Raw genomic sequence first — 15,062 nt, 5'->3', positions numbered from 1 at the left:
ACATGTGATGTCTACACCTACTCCTTATCATTTATAAGAAAATATAAAAAAGTTATATATCTTGGATTTAATTTCAGAACCCTTAAGTATTACCCAGAGAAAAAGTTAAAGAAAACTCTTTTAACCTATCAATTTCAAAATCTAAAATGATACTATATTAATCCTACCAAAATTATATATATACACATATATTTATGTGTGTGTGTATATTAGGATTCAAGGAAACTGATTTTTTTTTAAAGTTCCCTAATTAAACTGTCAGGTTTGTAAGTACTGCAATCACAAGAATAAGAGAAAACACAAACTGAAAATGAACCTCACACATAGATGTAAATAAAGCCACTCTTTAGGTTGCCCATTAATCCACAAGTGGCATATTCATCTTATTTACAGTATTATACCCCCTGCCATGATATTCCATTACAGAGTCACGCTACACACTCCATAGTTAACACTGTAGGAACCATCTCTTTTTAAACATGGTTTTCTCTTTATATTTCCCTTTTGGCTTGCTCCCAAGTTTCAAAGCAACAACTTTATAATTAAATTTCTAATGCTATTAGATATTCTAAGAAAATACAGATAAAGTTAAAGAAGTGAAGTCTAAAGTATAAAACATAATTAAATTTATGTTCATTCTTTTAGAAATATTTCAACATTCTTGTTTGTCATGGTCTTAGAGCTCCATGTGAGCAAGTGCTCCTTACATAGTTTTACAAGCCTGAGCATGAAATTTATGTTAACCTTAACTATCAAAAACTTCTATTCTTTCCATTAGAGAATATCCAGGGAGATTTACACACACACACACACACACACACACACACACACACACACACACACACGCTCTCTAATATTCATGGGGTTTTTTTGTTGTTTAATTTGCTTTTGATGAACCTATTTCTTTTTAACCACTCACTTCTGTCCCAAGCCTCTCTCTTGTCTAAAATAGGATTTCAAGGTCCAACTATTAACCCTCATCACGTTTTCACAATCACCAAACTATCCAGAAGCATGCATAAAACTATAAAAATATTTACTGAAGTTCAATCAGAGCCTGGGTTTTGCAGCCTTAAGGGACATTTTTTAAACTGACAAAATTTATTACCAACCTTAACCAGGAAAAATAAATTTATGGAATAAAAGGACTGCCAATGTATGTTTACACTGTAAATTGTAACACAGACAGTAAGATGAGATCTGTATTCCATAACAACTTCTAGAACAATTACTAAGGTATAAATCACCCCCTTGAACAGTATTGAACTTAACTGTTCTACTCATTTTATATGTAGAACAACGGAACATGGAGCCATGAAGTCATCTTAGATCCTTTAAGGGCTATGTTTATAAGGTGGGTGATTATTATTGAGTTAAGCACTTAAAGTTATGCAGAACTACTGAGTAGGTAACCCAGAATAGATACAATTAAGTTTTCTGAATACAGTACTTAGCTCAATTAACTCAGAACAAGATATTTTATAAGCAGTAGAGGGGGTGGGGGAAAGAGCTGGAGATAAATAACATTTGCTAGATGTAAAAAGTGCTATAGAAAACAGCCCTGGCCAGTGTGGCTGAATGGATTGAGTGCCAGCCTACGAATCGAAAGGTCACTGGTTTGATTCCCAGTCAGGGCACGTGCCTGGGTTGCGGGCCAGGTCAATGTATCTCTCGTAGATTGATGTTTCTCTCCCTCTCTTTCTCCCTCCCTTCTTCCTCTAAAGGTAAATAAATAAAATCTAATAACAACAGTAATAATAAATGCTATAGAAATCAAAAGGAAAAAAGCTAAAGGTGTTTCTTAAGAGTGAGACTAAGTATAATGGCAGGAGAGATACACAGGACCTCCAAATACTACTGGAAAGGCAACCAGGTGTAGTAGAGCAAGGACTCTGAAGTCAGACAGATCTGATTTCAAAACTTAACTCTATAACTTAAGAGATGTGAAAACTTGGAAAAAGGTTTAACTTCTCCAAGCTTCAAGTTCCTTATCTGTAAAGTAAAGGTAATACCCATCTCATCAGGTTCATGTAAGGATTGAAATATAACGCATAGTTAGCACTATAGTGCCTAAACACGGACAATAAATATTAATGTATTCTCTCTACACCTCAAACTTAGAGTAGTACAAAATGGGAAAAAAGAATAATAAAAAAAAAAAGGTAAAGGTCTTCCATCCTGAAGATTCAAAAAAAGAAAATGAACATTTTTCAATTCCTTATATAGGAACATATCCCCAAACTAAAAATAAGGGTGCAGGGACTTAAAAAGGATTATAATAGCCTCAGAGATTCAACTGGTTTTTAATGTATTAAGAACTTTACATTAAAAAAAAAATTGATTCTAGAGAGAGGGGGAGGGAAGGAGAAAGATGAAAAGAATCACCAATATGAGAGAAAAAACACTGATCAATTGCCTCTTGCATGCGCCCTGACCAGGGACTGAACCCATAACCCAGGCACATGCCCTGAGTGGGAATCAAACCCGTGACCATTCAGTTTGAGGGATGACAACAAACTGAGCCACACGGGCCACATTAAGAACTTTAAATAAGGGTGTAAGGTGAACTCCAAAGGATGAGTCTAATAAAAATTTCTCTAAAGTGAACCCTACTGATAAGCTTCGGGATTTGTAGAATTTAAAGTGACTTGGTAAGTCTGCTCTGTTAGGAAATCAGAAAGGGAATTTCTTCATCATTCAGCAAGTTAGATATTTCTTAATTACTAGTATTTAAAAAAAAAAAAAAGAGGACAAAAAGGTGACGTCTATTTTAACACTTATCTCACAAAACAAATCTTACTGGAAAAGAACTCTAACAACAAGAACAAATACTGGCAAGACCACTAAGTAAAATGGAATTCAATATCATAGAAAAAAGAGAAAAATACTATTTTATTTGTTTTTGTAGGGACTTGGTATAGAGTAGAATAGTCATTTGAATTCACAGCTCATTTGCCTTATAAACTGAAGTCATGACACAAGAATAAAATTTAACATGTATGGATCCTGAGCTCATGGATACTAAAAGGTTCAAAAGGAGAGCTCGAGTTTCACAAGCTTTGTAAGTGATCTATTTATACCATATAACTAAGAACATATTTATTCATGGAGTGCTTATGAGCCCAAGCTTCTGAAACTGTCAATCTAGGAGAGAGAATGAAAAGCCACAAAAATCCATACAAGCTATAAGAATAAAAATCTCTCTTCCAGATTAAGAAGTGTAGAAAAATATCATGTGAAATTCTAACAAGTGGTCTTTAAAATATTAATATGCACATAGCACCATTCTCTTAAAGAATGGAGGGGGAAGTCCTAGAGACTATTTAGTATTAAGTCACTGATCCTAAAATACTGATACATCTCACTCTAAATAAATATTTTCAATAAAAGTTCACTATCAGTAAAAACAAAAAACAAAAAACAAATTCAGGTTTCTGACAAACTTTCAAAAGCTATACTAAAGATTTTGCAGGGAAGAGGGGTAGTGAGGTGGGTACTAGGTGGGAAGTAAAGTGCTTTTGTCCTATGAGTTTTGCATAGAGATATAATATCAGGGATATTATATTTACATTCTGTTAAGTACAGTATCTTAGGACTGCAAGGTTAAAATCACCATTAGTTACATATTATGAAAAAGTCTTATTGCCTATGATGAGAAAAGATAATCTTACACTTAACCTGAATATTTTGTAGTATACTTTAGGCTCCTTCCTGCTCATTCTGTACTCCAGATGGTACCAATAACTGAGTTTTATATATTAATACTTTAACTAAATGCTTAAGTCAGTTAACTGATAATATCAAGAAAATAAATTCATTTATATCTTTGGAAGATATCTAGATACCTAGATTCCTTTATATAGCCTATAATATATTACTTGCTTTTATAGTAAGTACTAAGGTTAAGGCATAAAGCCTAAAATGTCACAAATCCTCATGGCCTCATATACTTTCCCAAAGTTATAGCCTAGAAAACTTGATTTGGTAGAGAAAATTTGGCTCATTAATGTCTTCCATAGCCTTATACCATATTTTCCAATATTACAAAGATGATTAACAAGGTTATAATTTTAGTATAACTGAATGTTAAATGGATAAATCAGCCTTTAGTTGCAGTTACTGCACAGATTCCCCCCACCCCATCTTCCTCCTATAAATACCATTCATCAATATTCAATTTTCAATTATATAAATTGAAATAACACACTGCCCCCAATGCTGGGAAGTCAATGGCATAGGGGGAAAAACAAAACAAAACAGCAGATTTCCTAATAAACAGAATCAGGAAAGGAACACAATTTAAATATGCTATAGCTTACTTGCCTGGATTTTGCTCCTATTTTAAGTAACTCAAAAGGTGACAGAAGTGTTCCAAACTAGAAAACTCTCATGCTACTTGCAACTAAATTAGAGAGGTGGGGTGGTGGTAGGTTGACGAGGCAGACCACTTTAAACTTTAATTTCTCTGGTTATCTGATTTTTAAAAATTCAAAAGTTAAAACCCAGAGTGCAATGCCAAAGAAAGTGTGCTGGTAATCAAAATCCTAAATGACCCACAATAGAATTATAGCCTATAGATTATTAACACATCAACCATATTTGTGACACTACCTTGGAAGCAGGCAGTATTTCTTAGTCTGTGAACCAACTCTAGAGTGGAAACACAATACCTGCACACTGCAAGAAAAGTGTGATGTTAAAACCTACACATTTTTCCCCCTTTTCAGGAATTGTGCCGGGCATCGTGCAGCTGTGGAGCTGCCTTCATCACTCCCTTCATTCCCAGTCTTGCTAATTAAAAGGTTGATCACAGAACAATGCTCTTCTCATTAATTTCAGTGTTCCGATTGGGCAGGATCCCTGCTTACCCCACCTGATCTTTTCACACTGCTGAAGTTAATGTGACAGGAGCCCGAAGATGGATTACCTGCTGCCATATTGCCCATCGCCTCCAATCAGGAGCTATCTGTGTAAACTGATTGTTCTAATTTGCTCTCATTATTTTTACAATATCAGGAGAAAATAACGCACACAGCTCACTGTCAAAGCCATGAAAATCAGCCATTAGTTAAGCCCAGACACTGAGTGGCTTTATTAGAGGTACTGCAGTTTATCGATGCAGCTCCAGTCAAACAAGGCAGCATTTGCTTCAGAAAGAAATGTTTATACTGAAAGTAAATATTTATTGTAATAATACCCAGAGCATTATAATATTTTGAAGAATCCTGTTCTTATTTCAAAAGCTTGGTTTTGACATAAATGAACAACAATGAAGAGTTGGGCTGGCATAAAAAAAAGGAGACGACATTTAATGCACATTTAGTTGCATGAAAACCTGTTTATTAACTAAAATCTATGAGTACTCTCCATATCCTACACCCCGTATAAATAAGAAACTCTATTCTGTGACTACAAATGCTAATCAATCAATAAATAATGGAGGTTTTATTTTCTCCACACAACAAAAAATATTTTTTCCAAAACAAAAATTTTATGACTTAGGAATCAAAATTATTTTTGTAACAATCATACAAGTATAGTTTTAAATTTAAAAATCTATTTTTATACAATGTAAGTAGTCACCAAGAAAGATTACTAATCCTAGTACCACATATATTCACAATATATTTCAGAAATAGAAAATAGGCAGTGTAGTAAAGGCAGCTAAGCAAACAACAAGCTGGGTTTTAAAACCCTTCAGTAAGAGATGGTTTCTTAAAGCAGGAGACAGAAGTCTTCAGAAAGGGTTGATATTCAATTGAGATAGTAACCTTAAAAGATGTGTCTTGGTCACAAAGAAACTATATTTTTCTGTTATAAAGACAAAGCTAAACTCTAGAAGAAAATAGATTTAAACTTCGTATTTCTAGGCTGGCTTAGCTATGAGTATTTTGTAAAAACGTTAGCTAAATGCTGCCTGAACAGCATTTGGGGGGCGGAGGGGCTGAGGAAGGATAGAAACCGATGCATTTTACATACAGGAATTTAATCCACATATGCTCCCCCCGCCCCAGACCCCCTAGAATTAGAAGGAACATGGCTTCCTCCTGTTTTCCTTCTACACTAAGATTTGTAGGTAATGTGAAGGCAAGAGTGTGCCCTTCTTGCTGCTCCCCTTTTAATGGCCACTTTTCTTGTTTTCTAAGAAACGTGTGCCATGCTTTTCTCCTTAAAATTCCTGCACTACAAGGCTGCACCATACTGCACTCCGCAAAACGTGCTGATGGCGCCAATTACAAGCCCCCAGCCGAACGCTCCAGCCCCCACCATTCGGGCAGATTTATGCGGACTCTTGCCGACGTTATTACAAGTCAGAGTTTATTGGGAAATTGTTACATTATGCGGAGTGTCTAACAAATTGCTTATGCTGCTATAATTGGATTACAACAGCCGCTTGCTCCCACCGGTAAGATTAGGCAAGTAGGACTCCTGCCGATCTCTGAGCGTTAGCAGTAATTTTATTTGCCTTGCCTCTCTCTTTCCTAACAACATGCCTCTCTCCCTGCCAGCTGTCTGCTGAAAAGGCACAGGCTTGTTCCTTGGCCCTAACAATGCAATTACAGCCCCGCAGATCGCACTGTTTGTGCATTAAGTACAGAGCCAAAACGAGGCGAATTGATCGTTTGACTTTTGGAGAAGCCATGTGATCTCTCCGTGCGGGTGATCCGACATGCATCAGCAGGCAATACTGCAGTCAATTCTTGATAAAGAACTTTCTTCAGTCACCTCTCTCTCTCCCAACCTTTCCTTTTTCACCAAGGAAGACACTGACTGGGCTCATCTCATGCTAATCTAGATCAATCCACAAAGACAAACTCAATCTTATTAGCTCCCTAGCTAGAAAGAAATGTGAATAGATTTTAGCATCTTAAAGCATCGCAGTCAGATATATCAGTGGTTCCCAACAGTTGAACCACTGCTGCTAGCTAAAAAAAATAAAAAATAAAAAGGTTCATAAAGAGTTCACAGAGGAAAAAAGTTTACAGAAACACTGTAGTTCAAAAGAACTACAGAAAGTTTTAGATTTTGGCAAATAAAACTGCCTTGGAAAGGCTTTGTTATAAGCTCTGACTTAAATTCAAGGGGCCACCAGGAAATCAGCACTGAAAACCGTATCTTGCCTTTCTCCGCAGATCGGCCCTGCTGGAAGATGCTGGCAGCAAACGGGCAGAATCAATGCAGCTGACTTCAGGCTTAAAAACAGCCAGTCTGATCTCCACTCAGTGCAAAGTTTTAAACATATTTTGTCAACAGCTTTCCGTTTCTTGTTTCTTTCTCTTGTATGTTTAACAATGAATGCAGGTAGCAAGGAGACTGTGCAAATAGTTATTCTGACTCTCAGACATAATTCATGAAGATTCTCACTGGGGTCTGGGCTTCTTAAAAAAAAACAAACAAACCCAACTCTCTTGAAATAGTTGAAACCTTACCAATTTTAATACAGATCAGGAATCCTGTCTGTTTTCTTCTCCAATGGCATGCTACTTAGGGTCCCTAAAGCTGATTACACAACAAATGTGCAGTCAATCTGATCCATTTTGGTGTCCTTTGTATTCCTAAATATCACGTACATCTAGAAGGTTATGTATTCTTGTATCCTTAATCTGATAAACATACAAACTCTTGTCTAATAACAACAGTCCCTGATTCTATTATTACTTCAAAGTGAACTTGGAAAAGTCACTCTAATATTTTTCAGAACCTCTTTGTAACACCCCACCATTAACACTCATTAAATTCATATGAACATTTGAAGATGAAAGGAAAAATATTACTTCTGTACTTTAGCAATAAGCCTAATGTATAACACGTTACACTCCAGTTTTTCCAACCACATCAGTCTCAGTTATATGGTTAAATCTAAGTATATTCTCCACAAAGCTAATTGTTAGACCCAAAAGAGGAGTTGTGTGAAGAATGGACCACCTGACATGCTACTTGTGGAACAGTATATTAAAGAAGCCTGTTAACATGTAGTTTAAAACTCAAAAGAAACTCTGAACAGCTGAAATGCCTTATAAATAGCGCAGACCCAGAGGAAGTGCAAACGTCTGCATTGTGAATTGTAGATCTTAATTACCGACAATGGCTGGTACAGCAAGCAGCACAGAAAAAAAGTGAAACAGTTGCACTGTTCATGGCTGGCAATAATTCTTCAGGAAAATATTTACTATCAATCAGTTATGAGAAAAGGGACTCTGTGCTCATAAAACAGCACGTTGCTTCTCATACCAAGACCATTTTGCTTCAGCATAATCTGAATTTAAACAGCTTGTTTCCTGCGGATATAATTTTGGAAATAAATAAAACAAGTCTTCTATCAAAATCTGGAGTGAATGGAAAGGAACATCACATTTTTCTGTCTCAGTCAGTTGCAAAGAGATTATTAGTCTCAAGTAAAAAACAGTAACAACAAACAACAACTACGACAATACAGAACATCTACAAAGAACTACTGAAGTGGTTTGTTTTCCAAACACATAGGCAATACTTATTCCTACCTGAACAGGAATCTAGGTAGATATGTCCAAACAACTCAATTTTAACTGTGGGTGTGTGAGGGTAAATTAGGGAAAAACCTGAAACCAAACTTTTCAGTAATACTTAAATAAAGTCAATTTAAAAATAACAAATAATTAATGCTCTTCATTTTCCATTAGTTTTCTTTACCAATTAAAAAAAATCATGAAGGTTGACAAGTAGATACAATGTAATTATTGATTTTTTAAAGATTAAGTTGGCAGTCAATAATTACTATCTTTTTAAAGCTACAATAAATACAAAGCTAATCATGTTTCAAACACAAATCTCATGAAATACAGGGTTATAATTAGTAAGAAGAAAGGCTTTGGAAGAAAACAAAAGACATTTCAGTGCCTCCAAATATTACTTTGATTAAGTTATCCTGATAAAATGACCACCTCCTCCATTTTTATTTTTAAATCTTTTTTTAGGCCTCACTCTTCAAGTTAGAGATTCAGAAGATTATTATTAACCTAGGGTGGCTACAGTTTGTCTTAAAACTTTGTTTCCTTATATTCTAAAGAAGACTAATGGGTCACTTTGCATAGGCCTATTGTAAATCATTTATTGTAAGATCTTTCTGGCAATGACATACAATGTAACTATAGGGGTCCAAACATAACAACATTGCTGTTTTTAAGGGAATAGCTGGTATTAAAAGTTTTCTCTAAAACGCATATAAACAGTACTCAATATAAGGTTTTACATTATTATCTCCGCCCAAACCAAAGTCACTCCTACCAAAATTGAATGCTTTGAACTAGAGCCAAAAATGGTTGATATTACCATACGATAGTTGCTCTCAGATGGAGATGGCCGGACATTCAAGGCCACTTTGGAATACAATCTGAATCATTAATAGACACTTGTACCAAGTTAAAAACCACTGTAGCCATATCAAGTGTAGCAGATGAAACTATTCAGTTAAGGGCTAAAGGTGAAGAGCAGGAAATAGGGACAAGCTTGCAGACTTACAAAAATAGTAGCAAGTCATTACCTTTTAAAAGTCAAGTAATAAATGAGGCCAATGGGAACAGCACAGAATCATTAAATACACTAACACACGTAAATAAAAAAGCGAAAATTATTTTCTTATTCCCGTGTTATTAGTATCTCAGTGAAGGCTGTTGCAAGAAAAACAATTCAGCTACATGTTTTTTATTTGCCATTAATCAACTGTTTATTTGACTCAACTCTGAAGAAATTAACCAGAAGACAGGATGTGGGCCAATAAAAGGAACCAGAAAATTAGACGGGTTTCAGTAGAAAATGATAGAAATCATTATTAAATTAGGGTACTTAAGAAATCAAGGAAAAGATATAGATGTCAGAATAATGTTAAAATAAGCAAGAATGGGGTAATAGGGTCACCATCTGGGTGCAAAGGAAACAGACTGATGAGCAGCAACGAGCAAACTTATTTCTTCACCCAAGAGTATAAAAGAAATTACGCCATTATGCCAGATGCCAGAAGATTTCTAACCATGCACCACAGAAGTAGAGGGTGGGAGAGAGAAAAAAACAACAAACAAACCCACCACCACACCATAGACACAAACCAACATAACTACGTAGCTTAGAGATCCTGGCTTACAAAGTATGGAGAAAACAAAAGGAACAGATGCTCTCTTGGCCAGCTCTCAATGAAACTCATTAAAATCGTCACCCTGTCCTTGGATCGGTGCTCATGTTAAGATTTTACCTTGTTTAGCCAGAAGTCACCCACTTGTGATGAAACTGAGAGCAGCATGGCCAAAAAAGGAGACAGATTTTTTTAAAAGGCCCAAATAACTGGCTCCCCATCTCAATGTACAAATGCTGAATATAAAATGGGGTCAATCAGTACTTGCTAGTTGTAACTAAATTACTGAAAAATGAAATATATATAATTTATAATATTTATATTTTACAGCAGATCATTAAGGCATTCTAATTTAAGAGACACTTAAATGACTATCTTTTTAAACTCTAATTTTTAATAAATTCTGACATTTCTTATATGGATCATTTCCATTGGTTGTATTTTTTAGAATACATTTTCAACTGATAAAGTAGGTCTAGAAACCACTGCATGTTTTAAGAAATAAGATAAAAATAATTTAAAAAATACTGCTGTCCTTGGATTTTTGTAGCAAAGAATGGAAACTGCATGATATCAGCCCTGGCTCTAATAATAACAGTAAGTAATTGAAAGCCTAAGTGTATAATACAATAGATTAAACTTAAAGTAGTTAAGTAGGAAACATTGTAACAGTGACAAAAGAGTTATTGAAGGCACACTGGAAAAAATTCCATATTGGAATTTTACTTATTCTTGGAATAATCAAAATGACTGATATCTAAATTTAGGTCAAGGCTGCTGATTAATTTGAGATACTTAGAAAACTGAGTCATAGTTGATACGATTATTAGATTGTAAGATTTCTAATATGTAAGATTATTTTTTGTATCTAGGCTACAGATATGGCACACATTTATACATGAGAAAGAGGTAGGTCATATGCAAGATTTAAATATATTTGTCCACTTAGATCAAGATCACCAAAGGGGATATTCCTACTGTTACAGAGTGGGGGTCTCCAAAAATCCCCAGAGCCTGTGGGTTGGGGGATGGGGAAAAGGGAACAACTTTTAAGATGCCTTTGTATGACTATGGCTAGAAGCTTAGTGTCTCAGTTATGCAAATGACTTTGGTTCTTCTAAGGCCCCAAGAAGATGGGAGGGGTTTTGACCGTGAATGGTCAGAACTGGTTACCATACCCACTGCGTCAGAGGACGCAGTCAGGGTTTTAAAAACAGGTGGCAGACATTTTAGCTAAGGATTTCCATGCGGCTCTGAAAGGAAGGAGAGAACATCATGCAGCTTTGAAAGGGCAAAGGGAGAACCATGCGTGATCCAGTGCAACATGGCACGTGTTTTCCTGGACTATTATACAGAGGCTGATGACATCGTACCCCAGATCCTGAAGGAGACAGCTGACAGATAAGGGATGGGGAACTTCTGGGCACGTTTTTGGCTTCTAGCCTTTTGGGGAGCAAGGGAAGTGCTGGGTCCTGTGGGAGAACAGGACTCTGAGCTGAGGTGCTCACTGCCCTCCCCAGGTTGGAATATTGTAAATAAAGACCTGTTTTCCTCAACACTAGTTGTTGGGTTTTACACCAAGGCGCCACGTGAAAGAACCCCCTTTTGCTCTGTAACAGTTTTGGCGACCCCAGATGGGACTAATGGAACCTGTAGACAGGTTTGCTCTGTAACACTACCAGTAGGCCACTTAATAAATCATAACAGTGATATAATAATTGGATTTTCTATAGTATATTTCAAAATCTTTGCAATGGTGTACACTCTACTTAATTACATTTAAAACCATGAAAAAAATTACAAAAATAATTGTGTATTTTCTTACACAAACCTTACTTATTTGTGATAATCCAAAACTAGTATCAAGCAACGAATGTAATTTAGAGCAAAGTGTGACCAAAATACATAGTTGAAAAATTCCATTGCAGTTGAAGAGATAGGGATTCCAACTTGCAATCTAAGTTTTTGGATGAAATGATGCCTGCTGTACTCTATTTTACATATAAAATCCTGAAGACTCTGCAGTAGCAATAGTGAGTGAAGATGTATATAGATAAGCATTGTTCTGATGTGGTATAATATACATTGGGTAATATTACTTACTTTGGCCACACAGTTTTCAGTCTTCATAGCAGTGCTTGCTAGACATACTGTTTCTTGGTTTAAGCAGATTCTGGCACAGCTATTATAAGTCTGTAAAGAGAATTGTTTTAGGAAACAGGTTTAAATGTTAAAATACTATCACATACAGTTTTCAAATTCTGCCCTAATTCTCTAAAATCAACACACAGATCTTATATGTAAGTTCCAGATTTGTGAGCGCTGAGGGACAAGGTAGACAGTGGAAAGCAAAGAAAGAAAAGCCCACAAAAGCCATTTAGGTGCCCATGAACAAGTATATGAGCAGCAGTGGTTCACTGAATATATGGGAATGTCAGGGTATTAGTTATTCAAAATTGGGCAAAGGACTATCAAATGAACAACAAGCACACGAAAAGATGGTCAAAGTCACTAATAATGAGGGGAATACAAATCAAAACTGTAATAAGATACCACTTCACATCCATTAGGATGAGTATTAGCAAAAGAACAACAAAAAACAGAAAACAAGTGTTGGCGAGGATACGGAGGAACTGGAACCATTGTGCACTGTCAGTGGAAATGTAAAAATGGTACAGCCATTGTAGAAAACAGTATGGTGGTAGTTAATTAAAAATCAATTACCATATGACCCAACAATTCCACTTCTGGGTATATACCCCAAAGGACTGAAAACAATCCTGAAAGTATACTTGTACATTGTGTATTATAGAAGCTAAAATGTGGAAGCAACCCAAGTATCCATTGATGGGTTGGTTACAGGATAAGCAAAACGTGGCATATACACACAATGGAATAGTTTTCAGCCTTAAGAAGGAAGGTAAATTATGACATGTACTACAACATAAATGGACTTTGAGAACATTAGGCTCAGTGAAATAAGCCCATCATAAAAGATAAATGCTGTATGGTTCCACTTGTATCTTTAAAATAGTCAAAATCATAGAGACAGAGGTAGAATAGGGGTTGCCAGGAACCAGGAGAAGAGGAGAACGGGGAGTTATTGTTTAACAAGTACAGAGTTTCAGTTTTGTGAGATGAAAAGAGTTATGGGGATAATGGTGGTGATGGTTATACAACAATGTGAAGGTACTGTATTTAATACCAATGAATTATACATTTTTAAATGACTAACATGTTACATGTATTTTACCACAATTAAAAAGAAAACAGATTATACTTTATGGTAAGCAAATATTAACTGGCCAAAATATTCATTAAAATGTTTCCCTTTAGTCTTAAGCTTTTCCTGATGGTATAAATCATAGTCTTCAAACTTTGGCAAGCATTGGAATCACCTGGAGGATTTGTAAAAACACAGATTGCTAGGCCCCATCCCAGAGCTTCTGAGAATTTGCATTTTTAACAAGTTTCCAGTTGACATTAATGCTGCTGGTTTAGGAACATTCTTTGAGAACTACTGATATAAATATGTGTGTTGAAATTGGAGAGAAAAATCTGAAGACACAGGTAATTTCTTAAAACTAACAATAGGAAAAAAATTCAATAAAAAAAATTCTAGAACAGAACAGTTGCAAAAATAGTTATGAGTTTCTGTATGCTCTTCTCCCAACTTTCCCTTATGTGAATGAATGTCTTACACAACTACAGAACATTGTTATCAAAACTAAGGAATTAATGTGGCACAATATAAAGAACTTGAGTTTTACCACTTTTCCCACTAATGAATGCCCTTTTTCTGTTTAGGATCTAATACAAGATCCCACATTGCATTCAGTTGTCATGTCTCCTTAGTCTCCTCTAATCTGTTAATATTTCTCATCTTTCAAGGCTGTCACATTTGAAGACTACTAATTAATTAATCTATGGACTGTCCCTCAATTTGGCTTTGTCTCATGTTTTCTTATTATCAGATTGAGGTTATTCATTACTAGGAAGGATAACATGGAGGTGATGTGCCTATCTCACTGTATCAAGTCAGGAGGTGTGTTCTGATGATGTTAACCTTGATCATTTGCCTAACATTGTGTCTGCCAAGATTTTCAATTATAAGTTTATTATTTCTTCTTTGGGAATTACTAAATATTAGGGGAAATACAAGTATTATTTTTCTGCTTCAACTTTGCCCACTAATTTTAGCATTTGTTGCTGGATCTTGCCTATGGTAATATTTACTATGGTGTTCTACTGGTCATTTTTAAATCTCTCCCTTTTCTTGTATATTTATTAACTTGAATTTTTCTGTAAGGAAGAGCTATGACTTCTTTGCCAATTTACTTATTTATTCATTTATTTATAACAGCAATGGTTGCAAATATTATAAATAATTCATTTTTGGTCAATTATCATTATTTGGGAAGAGAATAGGCAGACAAAAATAAAGTTTAAAAAACAGAAAAAGATATAAAATTGGTTTTCCATTTATTTATTTATTTAGTATATTTTATTGATTATGTTGTTACAGTAGTTCCATTTTTCCCCCTTTGCTCCCCTCTGCCCAGTACTCCCCTTTCCTCCAACAATCCCACATCCTCTTAGTTCATGTCAATGGCTCATGCATATCAGTTCTTTGGCTTCACCTTTTCCTATATTATTCTTAACTTCTCCATGTCTATTTTATATCAACCGATTATGCTTCTTAATCCCTGCACCATTTCCCCATTTCTCTTCCTTCTCCCTCCCAGCTGATAACCCTCCAAACGATCCTCATAACTATGTTTCTGTTCCTATTCTGGTTTGCTTAGTTGGACTTTGTTTTTATTTTTTAGATTCAGTTGTTGATAGTTGCGAGTTTGTGTCATTTTAATGTTCATAGTTTTGATCTTCTTCTTCTTAAGTAAGTCCCTTTGACATTTCATATAACAATGGCTTGGTGATGATAAACACTTTTAGCTTT

The 15,062-nt window shown here is 35.4% G+C and overlaps 1 protein-coding gene across 6 annotated transcripts in view; it reads right to left on the bottom strand.

The window, feature by feature from the left end:
• BTRC (beta-transducin repeat containing E3 ubiquitin protein ligase) overlaps window positions 1-15,062 on the bottom strand; it is a 179,767-nt gene that overhangs the window by 52,063 nt on the left and 112,642 nt on the right. For all 6 annotated transcript variants that reach the window (XM_090278436.1, XM_090278438.1, XM_090278435.1 and 3 more), the window contains one exon: window positions 12,209-12,298. In XM_090278436.1, coding sequence (XP_090134562.1) covers window positions 12,209-12,298 — 90 coding nt within the window. The remainder of the gene's footprint in view (window positions 1-12,208; window positions 12,299-15,062) is intronic.

The sequence above is a fragment of the Furipterus horrens genome, unplaced genomic scaffold (genome assembly GCF_987537825.1).
Source record: "Furipterus horrens unplaced genomic scaffold, mFurHor1.1.pri manual_scaffold_5, whole genome shotgun sequence".
NCBI classification, from domain to species: domain Eukaryota; kingdom Metazoa; phylum Chordata; class Mammalia; order Chiroptera; family Furipteridae; genus Furipterus; species Furipterus horrens.
This window is presented reverse-complemented; position numbering and strand designations above follow the sequence as displayed.